Source organism: Lampris incognitus, chromosome 2, assembly GCF_029633865.1.
Source record: "Lampris incognitus isolate fLamInc1 chromosome 2, fLamInc1.hap2, whole genome shotgun sequence".
Taxonomy (NCBI): Eukaryota; Metazoa; Chordata; class Actinopteri; order Lampriformes; family Lampridae; genus Lampris; species Lampris incognitus.
In genome coordinates this window covers 128,326,105-128,352,759 of record NC_079212.1, presented here as the reverse complement: position 1 = coordinate 128,352,759, position 26,655 = coordinate 128,326,105, and the positions used below count along the sequence as shown (strand labels likewise).

Genomic DNA, 26,655 nt, shown 5'->3' with positions numbered 1-26,655 from the left:
TAAAGATGGAGGGTTCCCTTAAGTCTTAATTTTATTTTTTTAATTTACCCTGTCAAATGATTTCACATTCACTCATATATAAAAAGATGCAAACCAGATCTGAGTCTGACCAGGATCTGATCAGTGCTTAAACACAAATGCACGTGCACATTCCTCTCTCGTGCGCGCGCATGTGTTTGTGTGTGTGTGTGTGTGTGTGTGTGTGTGTGTGTGTGTGTGTGTGTGTGTGTGTGTGTGTGAATTAATTGTAAAGCGCTTTGAGTGGCTGTTGCAGCTAGAAAAGCGCTATATAAAATGCAACTTGATTGATTGATTGATATTCATTCAGATCTCGAGTCAGACAGCTTTTTCTGTCTTGTCTCCTAAACAGGTTATAATCGGTTTCACTTTCTATAATCAAAAGATAAGAAAACGTGTTCAAAACCCTTTTTCGGGTTAGGCTCACCCGTGATAATCAGTTTGCCCATCCATGACACAAGGCTCATTTTCATAAATGCTCAAATAGAAAAATGGCTTCCCACCCACTGGCGATTGATCAGCTTTATGTCTCTAGATGACATAAGTTTAAGTTGTTAGGGGTTTGTTTAATTTGAAGCTGGGCGTGTCTGTACTAAAGGACACATTCAATTCAAATTGTTATGGCAAAAGAAGGGAAAAACAGTTTGCCTCCAGGCTTGTGCCCAGTATTATCAGCTGCATTATCAGCTGTTGGCTTGAAAGCCCATCATACAAATACAGAGGACCCTTTCCAGCTTCATCATCCCTCACGTCACAGCTAATAATACACACTGACAACTGACAGAGAGGGACAGAGGGTAGGGGGTCTGCTTGAATCATTGAAAGGAAATGTTAAGTAAGGGGCTGCCCCAAGGCTATATAATGGTTAAGGCTTCACTGGGGAAATGGAACAGAACAGGCCACATCATCAAGCTAATACAACTATCTCTGGGATCTCTAGACCAACCAAGCATGTCACAGGTAGGCCATTTTAAGCCAAACATCCATGTTTTACTGCCAAACTCACATTGTACTACCTGAGTCTTAATTCATAGTTTTTGCCATTGTGCATACCTATCTGTTATGATATTTTTACTTACCACCTTCATTTTGGAGAGTTTTGAGGCAGTAACACCACAGGACACACCATTACCAGTGATGTCTTCCAGGACAACTGAAAACAACCCTTTAGAAACGGCTGGTTTATTTTTTATAGGTTTTGTATTGTTGTTGACATGGTCTATGAGAAGATCGACACCAACAATGATTTTCTCCCACTCACCAGCAGCTGTGTTATGCTAGCCAACGTCAGAGAGTGACATTATGCAAGCCATTGAAATCCATTGTATTCCAAAACTTGGTCTAACCAGGTCACAGAACTGTATCTTTGTTTTCACCCACTCATTACGAGCGATGTTGGCATTTTACTTTTCCCTGGATGTATTTACAGATGGCCATAGTGACAAATTTTTCTGTGTAAACAAGACACTGCACACATTCAGTAAATTAGTCCGTGCACCAATGCAACAGCAACACAAGGCAGAATTTACACTAATTTCGGCATTTCTGTGCGACTTCCATCTTCTCATTACCAACTCTGCATGGAACAATTAACTGATAGGTACCTGGCTGTGGAAATGTAGAAGGGGAGGAGAATTCTGACTGAAATAATTGTCCAATGGCAGGCTTATACCCACAGCCTACTCCCTGTGAGTCCGACTGGGCTGTTGGTTAATGGGCCCACCAAATCTGACCATCTCATCTCATCATCAGCCGCTTCTTCAGGATCAGGTCGCAGTGGCAGCATGCTAAATAGGGCACTCCAGACGTCCCTCTCCCCAAAAACACCCTCCTGCTCCTCCTGGGGGATCCCGAGGCGTTCCCAGCCCAGATTGGACATGTAGTCCCTCGAGCAAGTTCTGGGACTACCCTGGGGTCTTCTCCCAGTTGGACGTGCCCAGAGAACCTCCCAAAGAAGGCACCCAGGAGGCATCCTAATCAGATGCCTGAACCACCTAAACTGGCTCCTTTCGACGCGAAGGAGCAACGGCTGTACTCCAAGCTCCCTCCGGATGTCCAACGTCCTTACCCTATCTCTAAGGCTGAGCCCAGGCACCCTACGGAGGAAACTCATTTCCGCTGCTTTATCCGCGATCTCACCCTTTCGGTCACTACCCATAGCCCAAATCTGACCGTTTCATTTTTCGTTTTGTTTTTTTTTTTTTGGGGGGGGGGGGGTTTCTCCCTTTTTCTCCCCAACCGTATCAGGCCAATTACCTCACTCTTCCAAGCTGTCCCGGTCGCTGCTCCACTCCCTCTGCCAATCTGGGGAGGGTTACAGACTACCACATGCCTCCACCGATACATGTAGAGTCGCCAGCCACTTCTTTTCACCTGACAGTGAAAATGTGATTGATCAGTGATAATATTTGCCATTTCGGGTAATAACTTTTACTTTGAACTTTAATTTTCAATTCCATATGGTTTTAATAGTTGGGTTAAATCGGACTTGCTGAAATATGTCTGACGCTCGTACTAAGATGCTATTTTAAAACTGAGTCCAGTGGTGGGCCTGAGATCTCCCCAAAAATTTGGTGGGTAAAATGATATCATAACCAATGTGTGCAATGGTAAAAACTATGAAAATAACCAGGTTAAAAAAACCCTTAATTATCCTTTTATGAAAATAACCAGGTTAAAAAAAACCTTAATTATCCTTTAAGTATAGCATTATTCAATTTACTTAAGTATTATTCAGCAATTATCTGTTTGAGCAATGAAAATTTGTATGATAGATATATGCAGTTCACACTGCTTATATTTTTACACTTAATCTTGTTTTGTTTTCTTTTTCATTTATGAATCACATTCTTCGCCTATTCTCCCACTTCCTAAGCCTGGTGAGGTGAAAAAGAAGCGTCCAGCGATGAAGGAGGAGGACCTCAAAGGAGCCCGTAGTAAGCTGGGACTGAAAGGCGAGGTCAAGAGTAAAACCTATGAAGTTATGGTGGATTGTGGTCAGTAAATAATATCATCCTTGTGTTGCTGTTCCTGTTTCCCATATGACTTAAGACACAGAAAAGTAGTGTGACACCATATTAGATGTCCGTGTCGTGTTCATGTCTGTGAGGACATTTTATATCTTTCTGCTCTAAAATTATCACATTTGCTTAACAGCATTGTAATGTCACTGTTGGCCTGCTACAATAACAACAACAACTTAAGTGAGCGTTATACTGGCCATTGGCCTCTCAACAAGTTCAACTGGCAAGCTGTAGCTCTCAGTCATGTGACACAGAGGCTGTCTCACCGTCAGAGTATTATCATTATTGTGGTCTATGCTGTGCCAAGGCCCTGTTCTGTTTCAATGTCTGTCTGAGTGGGTGTGAGTTTCTAATAGAATAGAATAGAATAGAACTTTATTTGTCATTGTACAAGTACAACGAAATTTGAAAGTGCAGTTCTTATCAGTGCAAAGATCAATATAAAAAGAATTAAAAACATAAAACACACACGCATTCATTTCTACATTCTACTGGACACAAACATATTGCACAAAAAGTCAGGAATCAAGACTTAGCAGCATTTAGTGCGGTTATGGCTCGGGGATAGAAGCTGTTCTTTAGTCTGTTTGTCCGAGCTCTTATTGTCCCGTAACGTCTGCCCGAGGGCAGCAGTTCAAACAGATGGTGTCCTGGGTGGGATGGGTCCTTGAGGATGCCATGAGCTTTTTTGCGGCAGCGGGAACTGTATAGGTCTTCCAGGGAGGGGAGTGGGCATCCCATAATCTTCTGGGTGGTTGTGATGACCCTCTGGAGCACTTTCCTCTCTGCTGCTGTGCAGCTGGCAAACCAGACACAGATGCGGTAGGTCAGTATGCTCTCTATGGAGCAGCGGTAGAAGGACACAAGCAGTGAGGTGGTAAGGTGGTTCTTCCTGAGGATCCTCAGGAAGTAGAGTCTCTGCTGTGCCTTTTTAACCAGCACTGTGGTGTTGACGCTCCAGGTCAGGCCCTCCTCTATGTGTATGCCCAGAAACCGGAAGCCCGAGACACTCTCCACACAGTCCCCGCCGATGAAAAGGGGATGACTGTCTGTTTTGTTCCTCCTGTAGTCTATAATCAGCTCCTTTGTCTTGGAGGTGTTGAGGATCAGGTTATTTTCCCTGCACCACACAGACAGCCGCTCCACCTCGTCCCGGTATGCAGACTTATCCCCCCCAGAGATGAGCCCCACCACCGTAGTGTCATCTGCAAACTTGACGATGGTGTTGCTGGAGTAAGCGGGGGTGCAGTCGTGTGTGTACAGGGTGTAGAGTAGGGGGCTCAGCACACAGCCCTGTGGGGAGCCAGTGCTGAGGCTGAGGGCTGAGGAGATGTGTGTGTGTGTGTGGGGGGGGGGGGCTACTCTGACCCTCTGTGGGCACTCAGACAGAAAGTCCTTAATCCAGAGGCAGATGGAATAAGCAAGGCCCAGTTCTGTCAGTTTGGTCACCAGTCTGTGGGGGAGGATGGTGTTGAATGCAGAGCTGAAGTCCACAAAGAGCAGCCTGGCGTAGCCGCCATCTAATCCTCTGTATAGAGGAGGGAGTGGGTTCATCTGGTTCTGTGGTAGGATTCCTCATCTACAGTGACCTCTGTCACTTTACACATGATAAAGTGGCCTAAAAAGGAACCTTTAAAGTCATAACCCTTGACCAAGATTCAATCCTCAGCTGTGGCGATGAAAACGATGCATCCTGACCCCTGGGGAAAAGTGTATTGAAATGAAATATTGTTAGATCCATCCATTATCCAAGCCGCTTAGCTGAATTCGGGTCACGGGATGCTGGAGTCTATCTCAGCAGTCATTGGGCCGCGGGCGGAGAGACACCCTGGACAGGCCACCAGGCCATCACAGGGCTGACACATTCACACCTAGGGACAATTTAGTAAGGCCGATTCACCTGACCTACATGTCTTTGGACTATGGGAGGAAACTGGAGCACACAGAGGAAATTCACTCAGACACGGGGAGAACATGCAAACTTCACACGAAGGACAATCTGGGATGACTTTGAACCCAGGACCTTCTTGCTGTGAGGTGACTGCGCTAACCACTGCGCCACTGTGCCGCCTTATTGTTAGATCTGCAGGGAAAATGAAAAAAAAAATGTTTTAATTTGAAAGGTTTAAATTTCGAGTGCAGGCAAGACTTTAATGGCAATAAGAGAATTAGTGCCACATCACAAGAGTATTCTCTTACTGTTGTTTAAGTGCATATACTAAGTAAATGACACATTTTGACCCAACTACTCCTGTTTAATAGGTAAGGATATGAGTGATCTAATCATTTCAGAACAAAAATATATTTGGTAAATAAATAAGTAGGTAAGATACATTTCTTTCTTTGTTGATAATTTAAGAACAAATATAGGCAAGGCAAAGCAATTTCATTTGTATAGCACATTTCAGCAACAAGGCAATTCAAAGCGCTTTACATAAAACATAATGCAATAAAATAAATTTAAAAAGATATAAAAATAAGCCAAGACAGATAAAAAATTAGATTAAAAGTTACCATGCAGTGTAAGAATGTAAAAGGCAGCAGCAAACAGGAAAGTCTTTAGCCTTGATTTAACTGAGTTACAGCGGGCCTGCGGTTTTCTGGGAGTTTGTTCCAGATACGTATGTGGTGCATAAAAACTGAAGTCTTAATGTGGCTGTTGAAATTCAAGTCTGAATTCATGACCACACCAACAGTTCTGGCTTGGTTTATGGTTTTTAACATTAACAATTTTAGCTGAACGCTGACTTTTAATCATTCTTCCTTGGCTCCAAAGACAATTATTTCAGTTATATTTTTGTTTAATTTAAGAAAATTCCGAGACATCCAATCATTGATTTGTTCAATGCACTTACACAGCGCTTGTATGGGATTATAGTCCCCTAGTGATATGGTTATGTAAATGTGTGTGTTGTCTGCATAATTGTGGTAACATATTTTGTTGTTTTCCATAATCTGAACCAGTGGGAGCATATAAACTTAGCACAAAAAGTAAGGAAATTTGTGTTTGGTAGATTATTTCTTTGTTGTAGCAATGCTTCTTGGCAATAAATCTTATATCAGGCACCTGATTGTCAGCACCTGGGGTACCAGAAGCTCAGAACAAGAGTCAATAGCAACAGCAAAATAAGCTGTTTGGCATTGGCAGAGAAGATTTGGCAAATTTTTCATGGGCACAACCCACATACTCAGCTCTGCTGCTCATCCCACAAATGCATGTTCCTTACAAATGTGGCACCATTTAAAAGGGAAATAAACAGGCTTTCCAACGGTATAAGATTTATTGTCAAGAAGAATTGTTACAACAAAGAAATAATCTACCAAACACAAATGTCCTTACTTTTTGTGCTAAGTATAGATGTTAAACAGAAGAGGCCTCAGAATGGAGCCTTGGGGAACTCCACAGGTTCATTTTTGTCCGCTCAGATTTGTAACTACCTATAGATACAAAGTAGTTCCTGTCATTTAAGTAGGATTCAAACCAGTTAAGTGCTGTGGCAGAAAGCCCCACCCAGTTTACCAGTCAGTCTAGTAATATGTTGTGGTTGACTTTGTCAAATGCAGCACTGAGATCCAATAAGGACTGAGATTCTACCATTGTATTTAAGTGAATGTCATTAAAGACCTTAACAAAAGCAGTCTCAGTGCTGTGGTGTGGTCGAAATCCTGACTGGAAGACATCATAACAGTTGTTTTGTGCCAAGTAATTGTTCAGCTGTTGGAAAATTGTTTTTTTCAATGATTTTATTTAGAAGCGGGAGGCTTGATATGGGCCTATAATTGTTCATAGGTGAAGTGTCTAGATTGTTCTTTTTTAAGAGTGGCTTGATGGCTACAGTTTTTGGGGCCAGTGGGAAGAACCTTGAGAGAAGAGATGTGTTGACAATTTGTAGAAGATCTGAGGCCATGCAATTAGAAACATTTTTTTAAAAAGCCTGTTGGCAGAATATCAAGGCAGCAGGAGGAGGATATCAGATGTTGTATAATGTCCTCCAAGTTTCTATGATTGATAGGATCAAATTGTGTCATGCTATTTGAATTGATTTTAGGTTGACATAGGGACAACGCATAACCTGTCATGAATTTTGTCATTGAAGAAGGAGGTAAATTCATTGCAGGTTTTGATAGAAAGAAATTCGGAGGCTACTTCCACAGGGAGGTTTGTTAGCCTGTCGACAGATATACTGACAAACTTGCTTAAAATTATCTAATCCAAAGGGTTTATAGGGCTAAATAAAAAATGTCTAGGGCAAAGAAAAAAGTAGACCAATTCTTTGTGGAGGTTTTTCCCCTGTTTCCAAAGCCATTTTAGAACAGAAATAAACAGTACAGTCCTGATAAAGTTGTTATAGAGCTGTGTCACCTTAAGGCTTACAAAGCAAATTATGTTTAAGGTAAAGAGATGAGCATGTCTAATCTTATTTTTCAGATAACTTTTCTTACTTTTTTAAGAATAGAGGTCAGCAAAAAAAAAACGAAGAAAAAAAAAACAACAACTTGTTATGGGGTATGTCATCCATAGGCTTATAAAGAAAATATATCTAAAGTACAATAAAACAAGCTACTTAACCCTTTTCCCTTTAAAACGATTTTCCTGTTGTGGGACTTAAATCTACAATAGAACAAAAACCTTGTAACTGCCCATCTATAGGGCTTATTGGGACAAATAGAGAGGCATTAAAGGTAAAGAAATAGTGAGCGCCATCATTGTTAGTAGAAGTACAGTATTTAGTTGATTGTGCCTGTGCATCAGACATTGGAAGAGCCACAGACTTCTCAGTTGATAGCTAGATAGATAGATAGATAGATAGATAGATAGATAGATAGATGCTTTATTGTCATTGCATATTAGACACAATGAATCTTAGTTTGGCAACAATCCACTCCACTTAGCAGCATATATAAATATATAAATAAAAAGACAAAATTATATATATATATATAATCCAGTGAGTCAAGTAAATTCTTTATGAGACAGTACAAGCCTGTGTCATGCCACAAGCAATCATCAGCTGTCAATAAAGCTACTCGGGAAAGAACATACCATTAACTGCCTCATCATGCATGTGCACAACATCCAATGGGGAAGGGAGAGATGCGACAATCAAAAATTCAAAAACACATGATCGCTAATGGTCCAATGGGGGGGGGGTATTTGTCTATTGGCATGATTTATTTATAATTACAAAATAGGTGCTTATATCTATGTCTGCAACTGCTGGCCAATTCATTCCTGTTATTCAATGTGGACATTTCTGGTTTGCAAATAAAGTATTTTTCAGTTAGACATAGATTGCACATTTTACTACTGGTTGAATACACTTTTTCCTTGAGAGGATTTTCCAGGTGGTTGAATAATTAACGTTTCTGTCCATCAGTGACCAAATATAACAGCTTAAATATGTTACATTCTTTAAACTGTTGTTTCTAAAGCTACACATGTGCATTAAACCTGTTTTTGAAGTTCCCTCTGTTAGACTGACGTATGTCTCTATTTTGCCATTGTCATTTCTCGTCACCGTAGCTTGGTAGATGACTCCTTTCGTCTGGCATTTTCTTTCAAGGGGGCATGAGTCGTTCACACGGCAGTTGTAGTTGGGGGAGTCCGATTGTGATGAAGGTGCCATTGATTTGTTCATGATTCTTGTGTTGTGGGACAGTATTATTTGTTGAATGTTAGGCATGCAGCTGTAACTAATTCTGATGGTGTTCCTATTGAACATTTTCCTCAGTTGATGGTCTGGGGTGAGGCACTCATCCAAAAGTTCAAAAAACTGCTTACCGATGTTTGTGGCCACGGTATCACTGTAGGGTGGGTTGTACCAGGTGATGTTTCATTTTCTGCTACGTTTGTCGATTTGCTGGCAGTCAGTATTTAATGGAGGGTTGTACTTGAGCTTAAAATTGTAGCCGCTCTTTTGTAATGCAGCTTGGTATGGGGGTGTAGTTTCATTGAAGATGGACTCCTTGATAATTTTGAGAGTCTTCTCTTAATGCTTTCTGGGATGTTCTTCAAGATGGAGGGTGGGTGGTTGCTTTCTCTATGGACATACTGCAGCGTGTTATTGGGCTTAATGTACAGCTTGTATGTGCTGTTCCTAAGGTCCATTGAGATGTCCAGAAGATCAATTTGTTTTTTGTTCGCTTCAATTGTGATTTTTAGCCCACTGTTTGAGAATATTTTGAATATTGTTTTCTTAATTTGCTCAACCTCTCTTGGTGTTTTGCTACAAATTGCTGGCCCATCATCCGTATAGAGTCCGACATTGATGTCTAGGTCTTGTAATTGAGATAACAAATATATTCCAATTAGTTCACATGTTTCTGCCCCGTTGAAGCTGCCCATGGTTACATCAAATATGCTATTACCTTTTTTCTGTCATGGGTTTCCATTGTGGTACAAAAGTGATTCCTTCACCTGGTATATAGTGTCTCTTGTCTTGTTCGGATATCACTATGTGTTTAGCAGCAAAATCAATGGCTTTGGATAGTAACTGTTTGCTTATGTAGGGGTAGAACTCACAGATATCAAAACATATCTTCTTGTCATCTATGTTCTTAAACCATTCTAATACTTGGCCCGTGTTTTTCCATTGGTTTACAGGGACTTTTTTCAAGATTTTATCGTTCATGTTTTCGATGATTTTTTTACTTACCTTTCTGATTTGCTGCAAAACACACAGTGACAGCTGATGATTGCTTATGGCATGAAACAGGCTTGTACTGTCTCATAAAGAATTTAATTGACTCACTGGATTATTTGCTCCTTATTTGTTGAGCACTTTCCCTACCATTGAGTGTTTCTTTAAACAAACATACACTACCGTTCAAAAGTTTGGGATCACCCAAACAATTTCGTGTTTTCCATGAAAAGTCACACTTATTCACCACCATATGTTGTGAAATGAATAGAAAATAGAGTCAAGACATTGACAAGGTTAGAAATAATGATTTTTATTTGAAATAAGATTTTTTTTACATCAAACTTTGCTTTCGTCAAAGAATCCTCCATTTGCAGCAATTACAGCATTGCAGACCTTTGGCATTCTAGCTGTTAATTTGTTGAGGTAATCTGGAGAAATTGCACCCCACGCTTCCAGAAGCAGCTCCCACAAGTTGGATTGGTTGGATGGGCACTTCTTTGAGCAGATTGAGTTTCTGGAGCATCACATTTGTGGGGTCAATTAAACGCTCAAAATGGCCAGAAAAAGAGAACTTTCATCTGAAACTCGACAGTCTATTCTTGTTCTTAGAAATGAAGGCTGTTCCATGCGAGAAATTGCTAAGAAATTGAAGATTTCCTACACCGGTGTGTACTACTCCCTTCAGAGGACAGCACAAACAGGCTCTAACAGGTACTATTTAATGAAGATGCCAGTTGGGGACCTGTGAGGCGTCTGTTTCTCAAACTAGAGACTCTAATGTACTTATCTTCTTGCTCAGTTGTGCAACGCGGCCTCCCACTTCTTTTTCTACTCTGGTTAGAGCCTGTTTGTGCTGTCCTCTGAAGGGAGTAGTACACACCGGTGTAGGAAATCTTCAATTTCTTAGCAATTTCTCGCATGGAATAGCCTTCATTTCTAAGAACAAGAATAGACTGTCGAGTTTCAGATGAAAGTTCTCTTTTTCTGGCCATTTTGAGCGTTTAATTGACCCCACAAATGTGATGCTCCAGAAACTCAATCTGCTCAAAGAAGTGCCCATCCAACCAATCCAACTTGTGGGAGCTGCTTCTGGAAGCGTGGGGTGCAATTTCTCCAGATTACCTCAACAAATTAACAGCTAGAATGCCAAAGGTCTGCAATGCTGTAATTGCTGCAAATGGAGGATTCTTTAACGAAAGCAAAGTTTGATGTAAAAAAAATCTTATTTCAAATAAAAATCATTATTTCTAACCTTGTCAATGTCTTGACTCTATTTTCTATTCATTTCACAACATATGGTGGTGAATAAGTGTGACTTTTCATGGAAAACATGAAATTGTTTGGGTGATCCCAAACTTTTGAACGGTAGTGTATATATATATATAACTTTGTTAAAAAAAACACTCAATGGTAGGGAAAGTGCTGAACAAATAAGGAGCAAAATAATCCAGTGAGTCAAGTATATACAGTGCTGCTTGAAAGTTTGTGAACCCTCCAGACATGGTCACTGTTTTTGTAAAAAACATTAAAATAAGCTTATTACACATGCATCCAAATTCCAATTTGTAAAGCACACCTTCCAAATAATGGACACACACACAAAAAGATATATTTTCATTATTTAATTCAACAAAGGTGGTTTATTTCACAAAAACTGAAAATTTAACATGTGCAAAAGTATGTGAACCCTTGTATTAGTAGCTTGTGGCTCCTCCTTTTGCAGCCATTACTTCAACCAAACGTCTTCTGTAACCGCTAACCAGTCTCTCGCATCTGCTTATGGGGATTTTTGCCCAATCCTCCTTGCAGAACTCAGCCAGTTGAGAGAGGTTGGAGGGACAGCTGGTATCTACCAACTTCTTCAGGTCTCGCCACAACATTTCAATTGGATTAAGGTCCGGACTTTGACTGGGCCAATTCAGAGTATGAATCCTCTTTCTCTGAAGCCATTCCTTTGTAGTTTTGCTGGAATGCTTTGGGTCATTGTCTTGTTGCATACTCCATTTTCGTCCCAGCTTCAACTCCCTGACTGATGGCAGGAGATTCTGGTCAAGAATTTGTTGATATGCTGGAGAATTCATGGTTCCTTGGATAATATGGAGTCGTCCAGGTCCAGAAGCAGAAAAGCAGCCCCAGACCTTCACATTTCCACCACCATGCTTCACTGTTCGGAGGAGGTTCTTTTCTTCATATGCAGTGTTGGCTTTTCTCCAAACATGTTGGTTTTGATTGTGACCAAATAATTCTATCTTGGACTCATCTGTCCAGAGAATGGACTTCCAGAAGGCCTCTGGTTTGTCCAAGTGCTCTCTGGCAAAGTTGAAACGGGCAGCTTTGTTCTTTTTTGAGAGCAGAGGCTTCCTTCTAGCAACCCTCCCATGAATGTCATGGCTATTCAATTTCCATCTGATTGTAGACGCATGCACATTTGTCCCAGATGCTACCAGAGAGGTCTGCAACTCTCTAGAGGTGATGTGTGGGTTGGCCTTTACCTGATTTATTATTTTTCTGGTGCTTCTGGGTGATATTTTTGATGGGCGTCCACTTCTAGGCAGAGTTGCTGTCATGTTGAAGGCCCTCCATTTGTAAATTATTTGTCTTATAGTGGATGGATGGAGCTGGAATCTTTTGGAGATGGTCTTATAGCCCTCCCCAGACTGATGGGCTGTCACTACCTTCTTCTTCATGTCCTCGGATATCTCCTTTGCTCTCGGCATTGTTGATTTGTATGGGACCACAGTGGTTTGGTTGGTTTCCTCTGTCTTTTAATTAGTGCAGGCCAAACCCTTTCCCAAGGATGTCTCATTTCATTGGTCTGCTTAAGTGATTAATTAAGCACCCAAATGTGTTTCACCTCAGTCTGTTACCTGCTTGACTTAACCAATGCAGCTGGGAGTTCACTTACTTTTGCACATATACTAATTCCATATTTCATGTAGTTTTTGGGCTACTTAAACAAGTCCCACTAAACAAGTACATGCAATTGATAAACATATATCTGACATTTCATACATAAAAACTGGTGATGATAAAATAAGAAAATCATGGTAAAACAACAGAAACAACTAAACTGCTCAAGGGGTTCACATACTTTCAAGCAGCACTGTATGTGTGTGTGTGTGTGTGTGTGTGTGTGTGTGTGTATGTATGTGTGTGTATAAATGTGTATGTATATATATATATACACTATGTATATATAAAAATATAATAAATATGTAAAGTCATATGGGCATACAAAATTGTAAAAATAAAATACCATATATGGTTGTAAACGTTGACAGTTATTGCATTAGCCGGTAATTTGTTTTGGGGGGTTGGGGTGTTAATAGATTCAGCAGCCTGTCCACAGCTCTTGGGAAAAAGATTTCTCAGCCTGTTGGTCCTTGTGTGTATGATTCTGCGTCTTCCTGAGGGGAGGGGGTGACTGGGGTGTGAGGAGTCTCTCATGATATTAGCAGCCCATTTTTGGAGACGGCTTAAGTGGCTGTCTCTCAGGTTTGGAAGTGGGGAGCCGACGATCCACTGAGCCATTTTAACTATTGGCTGCAGGTCCTCCCTATCTACCACAGTGCAACTGGAGTACCAGACTGTACCATATGTTGAAGTGCCAGCGTCTGATGCAAAAGTGGACCCAGCATCAATATGCTCTGGATGGTGGACTATCTTGGAATAAGCCATCTGTGTGCAACCCACATGATTACATGCACCCTGTGACATATGTAAGTTCCACGAGTAGCCTCTAGGAGGCACACGAGCTACAGAGTTTAAACCATACAAACAACCGTCAACAATAGAGAAGAGAAATACGGATATTTAGAAATACGGACAACTTTGACTATGGATACTTGAATTATTGATAGTTGAACTACGGATATTTGAGCTACAGGACATTTGAACTACGACAAAAAAGATCCCTCCCACGAAGCTTCCTTGACAGATGATCTCCTGTTGAAGGAAGAAGGAAGACTCTTTTCTCTTGTGTTTTGTACGCTGCTGGAATCCTGACTGGTTTTTTTAGTACCCCGAACAACCCCCCTTGCTACACCTTTTGGAACCCTTGGATACCCCCTTTGGATTGCCCCCATCATCGCCCTGGATTTGGATTCATCATCATCGCCTCTACATTAACTTGCCCCTGTGATTGTGGTAGGATCTGGACATTGCACCTTGCACAGATTGGAAGACTGAATCATTCCCCCTTTTCTTTATTATTTTCTTTGAGTGCACTCATACTTTATTTTGGATTATTTTCTTTAATTTGTTAGTGTAGAATATGGCTGCATAAGTAATATATTAGAAGGGTATAAAATAGAATATAGATAGATATAGACAATAAATAGAATATTAGGAAGAACTTTTAAAAAGTATAATAGAGTAAAAAATATATATATATATATATATATATATATATATATATATAATACATCTAATTTAGTATTGCTATTGAAATAACTTTACTTTGAACTGTTGAAATAAATTGGTTTTTTATTGTAAACTATACCCACGAGTGTGTGTGTTGTCTTTGGGGTGAGTACTAGAATCTGGTCTAGAAAAAAACCTACACCAATCTCCACTGAACTTAGACATTAGACTGTAAACTGTCCCTGCGCAAGCATAGGCCTATTCCCCTGTCGTGCAGGTTACAGAAAGTTGGCGAGCCAGCCAGGAGATTGGTTAATTAGCGTTTCAGGCCATATACTACCCCACTGACCACACCTCTCTATAAAATACTAGATTATATATTTTTTTATTTTGAAAATAACACAGTCGATATGGATCTTTGCAATCAGTATAAAGTCCATGGACAAAACTGCTTATTAGTTGAAGGCGTCAATGAAATGAGCTCTGCCGAAACGATAATAAGCTTCTTCGAACAACATGGGAAGATCTCATCCTGCATCAGAGTTGTGGATGAGCCCAACCAACCTAATGGTAGGGTAATAATAGAATTTGAGTGTGAAAAGTCAATCACCAGGATAACCCCAGATACCCTTGGCCTTATACCTAGCCCTGTTGATCCAACTACTCTATGGAACGTCAGAACAATTAGACAAATATGTCAAGAGGAAATAGGCAAAGACTTAGCCCAGCAATATCTCGAAGAACTCAGCGCTATTGGTGGTAGTGCCATGTCAGGCTATGCCTCCATCTTAGAAAATGAACTGAGGCGCATTCGGTCTACAGCATCACAGAAAACTGACAACACGTCTTTACCGGAACACAGCCCTATGCAGGACACTCAGCCTAGCATTGATGTTGAGCACATGCCTAGCATGACCCAAGAATGTAACAGACGGCCATCTATATCTGACATTCACCGTGCTCCAACCACACACTCATCCGTGCGTAATTCAATGAGCCTTGAAGAAGACATCATTAATCCCCCGAGCATCAGAACGTAGTAGTAGAACATGTTATTAAGAATGAGTCAACACAACCATACAGTAGCCCAAGTAAAATTCGAACCTTCTCAGGTAGGCTTCCAAAGCCAAATAGGGAAGTAGATTATGAAGCTTGGAGAACTCAAGTTGAGCTGCTTCTAAGTGACACCTATGTCACCGATTCACAAAAAATCCGAAAGGTTCTAGAGAGTTTGGTTGGTCCAGCTTCTGACATGGTGAAACCACTTGGTGTCAATGCAAACCCTGTTGCGTACGTAAACCACATCGAATCAGCCTTTGGAGTCGTAGAAGATGGAGAAGAGCTTTTTGCTGCATTCTTGAGTGCAAACCAGAATTCTGGAGAGAAGCCATCTGATTATTTATTCAGACTTCAGACCCTCCTCACTAAAGTCATCTCTAGAGGGGGAGCTTCACTTGTAGATTCAGAAAAACACTTAATAAGACAGTTCTGCAGAGGATGCTGGGACCACTCGTTGATTTTAGGTCTTCAGCTTGAACAGAAAAAAAATAGCCCACCCTCATTTCCTAAATTGCTTCATCAGCTTAGGACAGAAGAAGGCCGTCGTTCAGCTAAACTAGATAGGATGAAGAAACATCTAGGGAGCTCAAAAGCTTCAGTGCATGCCCACACTGTTTATGGAATCGAAGCCCCAGCCGAAAACAAAAATGAAGACACACAGAAACTCCGCAATGAGGTAGCCGAGTTAAAGAAACAAATTGCAACCCTGTCCATCAAGGAAGAACCACAGCCAAACAGAACTCAGATTGAAACCAGCTGCATGGTCACGAATGCCTCCAGACCTCGAATTTACACGCCTCGTTTTCCCAAGCCATGGTTCTGCTTTAAATGTGGTGGAGATGGTCACATTGCTGTCCACTGTGTGAGTGCCCCCAACCCCGTTCTTGTCCATCAAAAGAACACCGAGCTGAGACAAAAACGTGAAGCTCACAGGAATACGCATACCTTCACCTCCATGCCTTTAAACTAGTAGCAGCTCCTGTTTCGGGACATTCAGGAGCTAAGTACCAGCATAAGAGTCCCAAACCCATTAATGATATTATGAATAGAACCCAGACAAGAAAAAATAGATACAGACAAAGATACCAAAATAGCCAATCCCTTCCCTGTGAACTTGTAGGGCCACGCTGCACTGCATCTGTCTCCATTGAAGGAATAGAATGTGAATCAATCCTTGACACCGGTTCCCAAGTAACAACCATTTCAGAGACATTCTACTTGAACCACTTATCGTTCCTCCCCATCCAACCCATTCAGACTCTTTTCCAGATAGAAGGTGCAGGTGGCCAACATGTTCCTTACCAGGGTTATAGCCAAGCCCTCATCTCCTTCCCCAGCAGCATCACTGGCGTAGCTGAACAGGTCTCTTCATTAGTTCTCATTGTGCCAAATTGCCATTTTAACACTCAGATTCCCCTATTGATTGGAACCAATGTCCTTGACAGATTATATGAAGGTGGCATAGAAAAGCATGGAAGAGAATTCTTACAAAGGCCCAATATCAATAGTGACTGTATCTTGCTGTTCCAGCATGTTGCCCTAAGTCATCAGGAAGAGATTTCAGCCAATCATGTTAAGTTGCATGGACGCCACCCTGTCACCATTCCACCAGGAAGAAAAGTGTCTGTCTTTGGAGATGTCAGAGTGAAGAAACATTTCCCATGTTCCCTTTTCATGGTCGAATCCCCTGAAACCGTTTCCTTACCTGGTGGAGTGTTCGTTGAAAATTTCTTGATAGAAACTCCACTTCGATCTTTAAACAAGATTCCTGTCATTCTCAGAAATGTGACTGATCGTAGTGTCACACTGCATCCAAGGCAGGTGATAGCTGAAATGATGGTAGCACAGTATGTGATGCCGTCTGAATCCCAAAATATGACTGTGCCTGACATCCCTCAGTCTCAGAGTAACACCACCAACTTTGATTTGGAAGATTCCCCCATTCCAGAAGAGTGGAAAAAACGGATCACACACCAGCTGAACAGCATGCCAGAGGTGTTTGCTGTCGATGACTTGTCTCATGGTCATACGACTGCAGTAAAACATCGCATCCGACTCCAGGATGAGGCCCCTTTTAGAGAGCGACCCAGACCCATTCATCCCTCTGACAGAGAAGCTGTCAAACAACACCTAAGAGAGCTGCTAGACGCTGGAATTATTCGCGAGTCAGAGTCTCCATTTGCTTCCCCCATTGTAGTTGTCAAGAAGAAGAATGGTGCAATAAGACTCTGCATAGATTTCAGGAAGCTGAACATGAGAACGATCAAAGATGCCTATGCTCTCCCCAACATCAAAGACACCTTCTCTGCTCTTAGTGGAGCCAAATGGTTTTCTGTCATGGATCTGAAGTCAGGCTACTATCAAGTAGAAGTTGCAGAGGAAGATAAGCACAAGACCGCTTTTGTCTGCCCTCTAGGCTTCTATGAGTTTAATCGTATGTCCCAAGGTGTAACAAATGCACCAAGCACCTTTCAGAGACTGATGGAGAAATGTGTTGGAGACCTGCATCTCAATGAAGTACTAGTATTTCTGGACGACCTGATTGTCTTCTCGGACACACTAGAAGAGCACGAGGCCAGATTGATGAAAGTGTTGAACCGGCTCAAAGACTATGGCCTAAAGTTGTCCCCTGAAAAATGCCATTTTTTCCAGACTTCTGTTAAATACCTTGGCCATGTTGTAGATGCCAATGGAGTCCACACAGATCCAAGCAAAGTCTCTGCTTTGAGAGAATGGCCTCAACCCACCAACAGAAAAGAGCTCAAATGCTTCCTAGGATTTGCTGGATATTACCGACGTTTTGTGGAAGGGTACTCTAAAATAGCAAAGCCATTGAATGCTCTAACTGCTGGCTATGTTGCTCCAAGGAAAAGAGGGAAGATTTACAAGAAGGACAGGGTCAAGACTTCCATCAATCCCACCTTACCTTTTGGAAATGAGTGGACTGAAGAGTGTGACGTTGCTTTTAGAACTCTCATAGATAAACTGACTTCGGCCCCTGTTCTTGCCTTCGCCAATCCCAATCTTCCTTACGTCCTGCATACTGATGCCAGCCGCGATGGTCTCGGTGCTGCGCTCTATCAGGAACATGATGGGAAGCTGAGGGTTGTAGCTTATGCCAGCAGAGGACTATCCAGAAGTGAACAAAACTATCCTGCCCACAAGCAAGAGTACCTCGCCTTGAAATGGGCCATCTGTGAGAAATTCCATGATTACCTCTATGGAACAGAATTTCAGGTTTTAACAGACAATAACCCCCTAACTTATGTGTTGACCACAGCAAAGCTTGATGCAGCAGGACATCGCTGGTTAGCCGCTCTGTCAACCTACAGATTCACCATAAAGTATAGGGCTGGGATCAGCAATCAAGATGCCGATGGGTTGTCCAGAAGACCTCAGAGTCCGTCAGAAGAAGATGAGGAGTTCAAGCAGGAGAAAGCGAGGATAGAAGAGCTGAAGCAAAGGGTTCTGGATGGAGAAAGCAAAACTGTTTCTGGTGACATGCTGTCGGCTTTATGTCAACGCCACTCTGTGACCACTTTGGCTGACTATTTGCAGCCAGAACTCCCCATTCTTGCTGAATCCTTAGCTTTAGATGCTTCTGCCATCCCTGATGACTTTGTGTTCTCTGGACAAGGCACCCTCCCTGGAATGACTCACAATGACTGGTATCAGTCTCAAAGACAGGATCCATCTATCAGACGTGTGATCAGTTTCATTCAAGGAAACCGAAAACCCACTTTTCAAGAGATGTCCTATGAACTGTCAGAAGTCAAGCTGCTCCTTAGAGAATGGAATAGACTAGAGCTTATAGATGGAGTACTGTTCAGGAAATGTCTTGATCGTGGGAATCAGATCTATCAGCTGGTGCTGCCTAGTAGCCACAGAGAAAGAGCATTGCAAGGCCTTCATGATGAAGTCGGTCATCTTGGCGCTCAGCGTGTCCTTCATCTTGTTCGTTCCAGATTTTTCTGGCCAAAGATGTTTCAGTCTGTTGAACAGAAGTGTAGGACTTGTGAAAGATGCGTGAGGCGGAAAGCCAATTCCCAGCATGCTGCTCATATGGAGAATATACAGACCAGTTATCCCCTTTTAACTGGTGTGTATGGATTACCTCTGTATTGAGCCTGATGGTAAGGACACTAGAAACATCCTCGTCATCACGGATCACTTCACCAAGTTTGCCGTTGCCATCCCCACGAAAGACCAAAAGGCGAATACGGTTGCCAAAACACTGTGGGAAAACTTCATTGTACAGTATGGTTTTCCAAGTCGCCTTCTCAGTGACCAGGGGAGAGATTTTGAATCCCACACCATCAAGGAGTTGTGCTGTCTGATTGGAACCGAAAAGATCAGAACCACGCCATACCATCCACGTGGAAACCCTGTCGAGAGATTTAACAGGACCCTTCTCAGCATGCTCGGGACACTAGAAGACAAGGATAAATATCATTGGAGGGACTTTGTCAAACCGCTAGTCCATGCATACAATTGCACGAAAAATGGCACCACAGGCTACTCTCCATATGAATTGTTGTTTGGTAGACAGCCAAGACTACCCATTGATCTGGTTCTAGGCCTTACACCAGACCAAATTGGATTCAAGTCGCATTCGGAGTATGTTAAACATCTTCGACAGCGCCTCCAAGACAGCTATGCACTTGCTTCTGAAAGCTCTAAGAAGATGGGAGAGAAGAATAAAGCCAGGTTTGATAAAAAGATCAGAGCCGCAGAACTTGTTCCCGGAGATAGAGTCCTGGTGAAGAATGTCAATTTAAGAGGAAAACATAAACTTGCGGACAGATGGGAAAAGGAAGTCCATACTGTGGTGAAGAGGATGGGAGATGGCCCAGTGTATGTCGTCAAGCAAGAACAGGGTGAAGGTCCACACCGTACCCTTCACAGAGACCTTCTTCTGCCCTGCGGCTTTCTACCTGTTACAGATAAAGTCTCAGAACCTGAAACAAACTTACCAACAAGGAGGCTGAGACGCAGGGAAGCAGTCTCGCAGCAGACCAGGCACGACAATATTGTTGACCCAGATATGCCCAGCAGTGACGAGGATGAGGATTGCTATCCACAGATCTCCACAAGGTTTCCCCAAAGCATTAGGACAACCACACAGGCCACCCCTCTAGCACGTGCCACGGAACTGTTGAACCCAGTCGGGTTGAATCCAAGTCCGTCGGAGTTCTCCCAATCTGATAGTCCACTCCTTAGTGAAGTACCCCATACCCTTGAGTCTGTTCACAATCAGTTACTTGAAAAGAAACCAATTGGGCGTGAGACAGAAGTAGTCACAGATGAATTCTCTCAACCTGTTCGAAGACACTTACCTGAGGGAGACCCCGCATCATCTACTACTGTTGTACCTCAAATTGGACCTATTGAAGGACGTTCACCTGAAAACAACCCACTTGAACCCGAGAGTGCACCGCCCACTGGTGTGACAGGCCAGGCTGACCTGTCTGACGGAAACCTGTCTGAGAGCGAACCGATCAGAAGATCTATCAGAGAAAGACATCCCCCTGAGAGACTCTGTTATGGTGAACTAGGAAGGCCTTTAGTCCTAGCCATGGCCTCATTTTTCGAAAGTTTGGGCAGAAATGTCCCTGATTCTTCTAGAGTACCCTCTGCAAGACCATACAGTGTTTAGACGCATGCAGAGACTGATGCGGTTTAGAGGGGGAGAATGTAACCCACATGATTACATGTACCCTGTGACGTATGTAAGTTCCACGAGTAGCCTCTAGGAGGCACACGAGCTACAGAGTTTAAACCATACAAACAACCGTCAACAATAGAGAAGAGAAATACGGATATTTAGAAATACGGACAACTTTGACTATGGATACTTGAATTATTGATAGTTGAACTACGGATATTTGAGCTACAGGACATTTGAACTACGACAAAAAAGATCCCTCCCACGAAGCTTCCTTGACAGATGATCTCCTGTTGAAGGAAGAAGGAAGACTCTTTTCTCTTGTGTTTTGTACGCTGCTGGAATCCTGACTGGTTTTTTTAGTACCCCGAACAACCCCCCTTGCTACACCTTTTGGAACCCTTGGATACCCCCTTTGGATTGCCCCCATCATCGCCCTGGATTTGGATTCATCATCATCGCCTCTACATTAACTTGCCCCTGTGATTGTGGTAGGATCTGGACATTGCACCTTGCACAGATTGGAAGACTGAATCATTCCCCCTTTTCTTTTCTTTATTATTTTCTTTGAGTGCACTCATACTTTATTTTGGATTATTTTCTTTAATTTGTTAGTGTAGAATATGGCTGCATAAGTAATATATTAGAAGGGTATAAAATAGAATATAGATAGATATAGACAATAAATAGAATATTAGGAAGAACTTTTAAAAAGTATAATAGAGTAAAAAAAAAAAATATATATATAACACATCTAATTTAGTATTGCTATTGAAATAACTTTACTTTGAACTGTTGAAATAAATTGGTTTTTTATTGTAAACTATACCCACGAGTGTGTGTGTTGTCTTTGGGGTGAGTACTAGAATCTGGTCTAGAAAAAAACCTACACCAATCTCCACTGAACTTAGACATTAGACTGTAAACTGTCCCTGCGCAAGCATAGGCCCATTCCCCTGTCGTGCAGGTTACATGTGCATGCCTAAAAGTTTCTGGGACAACAAAGAGAGGACAAGAGGAAAGATAGCTCACACTGCTTGTCACCTAGCTGTAGGCAAAAGTTGATTGCAAGCTTAAGTTAGATAACAAGCCTTGGTGACCAGCAACGCTGTTGAACAATAGCGACCTGCACTGGTGATTCATTGGTAAGCTTTCACACATTAGAAAACATAACCGAAGAAATAATGACCTGCATGCAAAAATTGTTTTATTGAAATTACTGAAGATAGGAGCCTGGTGAGCTAAGACAATTGGCTACAAAACATAAGGAAACTCTAATGTATGACTGAATGCTGCACAGACACAAAACGTTCTAGTTTCATGCTGCCACCTAATGAACTGGTGTGCACCGCTTCATAAGTTTACAATTCTTTTATTTAAAAACTATATATAAAACTGTTGACTGAAGAAATCCAAAATGTAACCGTTCATATTTGTTGTATTAAAATCACGTGACATGGCCAGTTGTCTAAAGGATATAGCTAAGACTTTAATTTTTTCTGAAATTTTCACTGGGCGGACTAGGGATGCTTTTTGACAGGCACAACCCGTCTGTAGCCCCTGCAACCACACAATGGTTGTTTTACAGGTCTTTGGCACTGGCAGTTGACAGCAAGTATGACGTGAAAATCCATTTGAAAATAACATTTTATCATCTTGCTCCTTGCTTAAATAATATGTAATGAATTATTTGACTGTCATTCACCTACACCATGCACCAGCCCCTGGGGTATCTTGTGCAACTGACCAGCCAGTATTTACCTTTACAATCCAAATAACTTAATGTTTGTCCACTTGAGCAAGAGCAGAAAACACTGAAGGAAAACAAATTCTCAGACTATGCGGCCCACCTAATGTAGCTTCGTTGACCGATACTGATTTCCTACGTTAAATGCACTTATTGTAAGTCGCTTTGGATAAAAGTGTCAGCTAAATGACTGTAATGTAATGTAATAATGAGATACGAACTGTGGATACTGTTGCATTGCACCTGACTGAAGAAAAGGATAAATTAGGATACACTGCAAAAGCTGTTCTTTACTTTCAGTGCAGCATTGTATGCTTGTAAATACATGTTTATGAAGTTGCTTGTGAAGACCAGTGAGCATGTTTTTTGGCTTCTCATGAATGTGAGATCGTCTCAAGGCATAACTTGAACTTCTTTTAAAAGAGGGACGAACTTGTAAGAACTGAAACATCCAGGTGAATTCTTATACGAGTTGTCCTTTGCAAGAACTGGCTGCTTAACACACACCCATCTCTATGTCTGTCTCTCTGTCTCTGCCTGTCTGTCTGTCTGTTTGCCTCTTTCTTTCCAGAACGCATGGGCAAAGTAGCTCCATCTGTATTCAGCAGTGTAAGATCAGGAGCAGAGACAGCCTTGGAAAAGTCTCCTGCCAAAGCCCCTGGAGCCAGTGTGTTTGGCAAGTAGACAACAAGTCACATCAGAGGAGCAGGACTTAAATGAGCTAACAGCACTGATGTAGTTGGTGTGTTTGTGGGTGTGGCGTGTACGTAATGTGAATGGCATATGAGTCATTATAGGCCCCAGGCTGTTGTCTCCATCTCCACCTAGACCTGAAACTGAGAAGAAAACGAGAGGGCAAGTTTGTGCAATACGGACACTGTCGGTGTGTAAAGCAGCAGTGTTTTTCAATTTTTACAGTCAGGGAATTCAACTCCCCTCAACTGGAATGGCTTTTGTTTTGGACACTAAAACTGGGACTTACGTGCTGAAAATCACCTTTGAGAATTATTTTTATATTGTTTTGAGTGCTACTGACTGTTAAAAAAAATCCTTTTTTTTTCATTTTTGTAAATGAAATGTTCTTTTTGACCAGTTGATCAGATACAGTAAATAAATGTCTCTGTCCCTCTCTGCTTGGCTATCAATTTCTGCTTTGTCATTTGTTGACCATTAAAACAGCATAATTGAGCCGCTCTTGCAATCCGCTCGTCATGTGGCTGGGAGGTTCGTATCCCAGACTCGCCGTAACCGGTCACGGCCAGAGCGTCCACGGGGTAAGGCATTCATTAGGCCACCCTTACCCGAGGGATAGTGGGTGTAGATCGGTTTAGTGTTCGGGGACTCGTCGTTTTCCAGCGACCCCTCTGGCCCACCCGGGCGCCTGCAGCCAAGCAACTGAAAGCATTCTCCCTATGCCTCCTTCGCGGCTTGAAGGTGATGCAATCCATGCGAGGCTTCAGTGTGTAAAATAGCGAGAGCAGCCGACACGAGTTTGAAGGAAGCTGGTGTTATGCCTATCTCCTTCCTGTGGAAACGTGAGCCAGTGGAGTTATTCGACAAGAGTTCCGGCCATATGCCATTGGGTTAATCGGGTGGGATAAGGGGAAAAACTAGAAATAAATTTTTAAAAAAAACAGCATAATTGATGCTTATTTTACAAATCCACTTTGTAGCAGTATTTCACGAGACACGGGTTAGGATACCAATGCAACCTTTTGAAGCAAGCTCAATTAAAAACGTTATTTTGCCTTGGCGTAGCTAAGTAAACAACCCCTTGCACAAACACAGTCGCCTACTAACAGGACCCAGCCAGTCAGGTTTGGATCAGGCCAAGAAGGTTATTCATTCGACACACAAAGCCCTCCTTGATATAGTCTCATCTAATCTAACACTCTCTTCTCCATGTCCAGCGCCAACCAAACCAAGCAATTGGTTCACATTTCGGAGTCAGCCTTAACAGTTGGTTCAATGCATTTGATTTCCATACAGTACGCCACTGTTCCCAGTTTGGCAAACGGGGAATGATGTAAGCACACAAACATCAAACTAAACAGCACGGGCCCCTGAGTCGTGGTATGGGAGGGAGAGAAGAGGAAGGGACTTAAGTGAGAGGCGAATGTAATTCATTCATGCGTGTGCAGTTGTTTACCCACGGCTGAATCATCACATGCCTTGGAATTAACTTACCTATTACCCAGAATAATGTGATTTATTCTGTTTATACTGCATGAAGAATCAGCAAAGCGTTAGGACCATAAGGGATTTTGTTCACACAAATGTATTTGGTTGCACTTGCAATTGAATAACTGAATAAGGTTTAAGTGTGTTTAAAGAAGAAAACCCAGGATGTGCCACAAAAACACGCACGCACGCACATCATTCCTGATAGCACTGACATTATCACCTGTTAAACTGTGGTTCAACAAGTGCAGATGAACTCTAGAGATATTGAACTGGCGTGTGAGCTGGCCAGTCCTACATAAACCTACTTTGTGGGGATTTCCTGTTCTGCAAAAAGATCCTCCCTAGAGGAATACTGATCCCTTACTTTTGATTTGTTTTTGTGGGGTTTTTTTTTCTTTCTCCTTTTCTTTCTTTTATTCTTTTGGTTGCATTCAGCCCTTAACTCGAGTTTGCTGCCAGCTGTGCAAATGAATGTTTAGACATAAAAATGCCCCAATGGGAACCCCTGCCACACAGCCCAAAACTGCTGGTCAAAAGTCCAGCACAACACACACATTTTGTCCCTCCTCCTCCTGGGCAGGAAGACTGGTCTCTTTTCAAGGCAGAGAAGTCAGTGTGTGTTCAGTGGACATTCAGTCATGTCTGGAACATGGGCTTTTCCGCTGCTGCTGCTGCTGTGGGGCTGTGTCTGCCTCTGGCCTCCCAGCCCGGCCCGGGGGGCGCTGATCATCTCCCTCGACTATGTCGCGGCACAGGTAACTAACTCCACGAGCACTCTTCTTTTTTTTTTCCCTACACAACGTCTGATTCAAAGCCAAATTAGTGTAAAGACCGTTAATTTATGTTCATGTCTTTTGTTCTTATCGGATTCCGATACAGCCGTCTCCTAGCTCGCCATCACGATTTTAATCCCATTTTATTCCATCTCAGTATGTCTCTTATCTTGATTGTTACTGTTACTACTATCTTGTAAATACTCTCCTGGTGAGCATGTGTGTGTGTGATAAAGTGAAGACAGGGATGTAAATGAGTCACATAATTGTTTAACATGATATATTTTTACACGGTCTTTTTGACATTAATCAGTATTGTTAATAGTGTTTTTCTAATATTTTGGCACAATGTCATTTCGATGGCCTGCTCCAAGGAGGCACAAGCTACCAGCCGGTCAATAAAGGTACTTGCGAGACACAAAACCTCATTTCTCCACTGACATTATTACTTCGCTGCAGCTTTCCAATCTTACCGCTCATTTATCATCCACCTTACATTTACGAAGATGGGAAAGTATTACATAACATATTTCCGGTGAATCCTGAGAAATACAAAAGCGCTATAAAAAATGCAACTAGAACTTGAAATACAGTTTCCCTTTGCCACAAAAGATTAGCTTTTTTTATTTTTTAATTTTGACAAGACAAATCAAAATGGCGTCCGGGTTGTGTGGCAGTCTATTCCACTGCCTACTAACACGGGGGTCACTGGTTCGAATCCCCGTGTTACCTCCGGCTTGGTTGGGCGTCCGTACAGACACAATTGGCCGTGTCTGCGGGTGGGAAGCCGGATATGGGTGTGTGTCCTGGTCGCTACACTAGCGCCTCTTCTGGTCGGTCGGGTGCCTGTTCAGAGGGGAGGGGGAACTGGGGGGAATAGCGTGATCCTCCCACGCGCTACGTCCCCCTGGTGAAACTCCTCACTGTCAGGTGAAAAGAAGTGGGTGGCGACTCCACATGTATCGGAGGAGGCATGTGGTAGTCTGCAGCCCTCCCCGTCTAAGCAGAGGGGGTGGAGCAGAGACCGGGATGGCTCGGAAGAGTGGGGTAATCGGCCAAGCACAATTGGGGAGAAAAAGAGGGAAAAATCCAACCCCCCCCCTAAAAAAAAACCAAGATGAATAAATCTACCTGTCTGTCATGCATCAGCTAATCATCCCTTTTTACAAGCTCCATCTGC

General features: G+C 42.3%; 2 protein-coding genes across 4 annotated transcripts in view; both read left to right on the top strand.

The window, feature by feature from the left end:
- The first annotated feature begins 820 nt into the window (after positions 1-820).
- On the top strand, positions 821-23,650 carry mustn1b (musculoskeletal, embryonic nuclear protein 1b). 2 transcript variants are annotated; one of them, XM_056273801.1, is made up of 3 exons: positions 821-978; positions 2,894-2,954; positions 23,090-23,650. In XM_056273801.1, exons 1-3 carry the CDS (start codon positions 847-849, stop codon positions 23,200-23,202), a joined length of 306 nt encoding a protein of 101 aa, XP_056129776.1. In that variant the 5' UTR covers positions 821-846; the 3' UTR covers positions 23,203-23,650. The 2 variants fall into 2 exon arrangements, with proteins under 2 accessions (XP_056129776.1, XP_056129775.1); XM_056273800.1 differs by having other exon boundaries at positions 837-978; positions 2,894-3,014.
- A 1,673-nt stretch (positions 23,651-25,323) lies between these two features.
- The window catches only part of LOC130106700 (inter-alpha-trypsin inhibitor heavy chain H3-like), a 15,460-nt gene continuing 14,128 nt past the window's right edge, over positions 25,324-26,655 (top strand). For both annotated transcript variants that reach the window (XM_056272916.1, XM_056272915.1), the window contains exons 1-2: positions 25,324-25,457; positions 25,850-25,879. In XM_056272916.1, the coding sequence (XP_056128891.1) occupies positions 25,341-25,457; positions 25,850-25,879 (147 nt within the window). In that variant the 5' untranslated portion in view covers positions 25,324-25,340. The remainder of the gene's footprint in view (positions 25,458-25,849; positions 25,880-26,655) is intronic.

Bases quoted from the DNA above. Each gene is read 5' to 3' on its own strand.
- mustn1b (XM_056273800.1), top strand. From the start codon at position 847: ATGTTAAGTAAGGGGCTGCCCCAAGGCTATATAATGGTTAAGGCTTCA. The intron at 979-2,893 runs GTAGGCCATTTT...CCACTTCCTAAG, and splicing joins ACCAACCAAGCATGTCACAG to CCTGGTGAGGTGAAAAAGAA. The intron at 3,015-23,089 runs GTCAGTAAATAA...CTTTCTTTCCAG, and splicing joins TGAAGTTATGGTGGATTGTG to AACGCATGGGCAAAGTAGCT.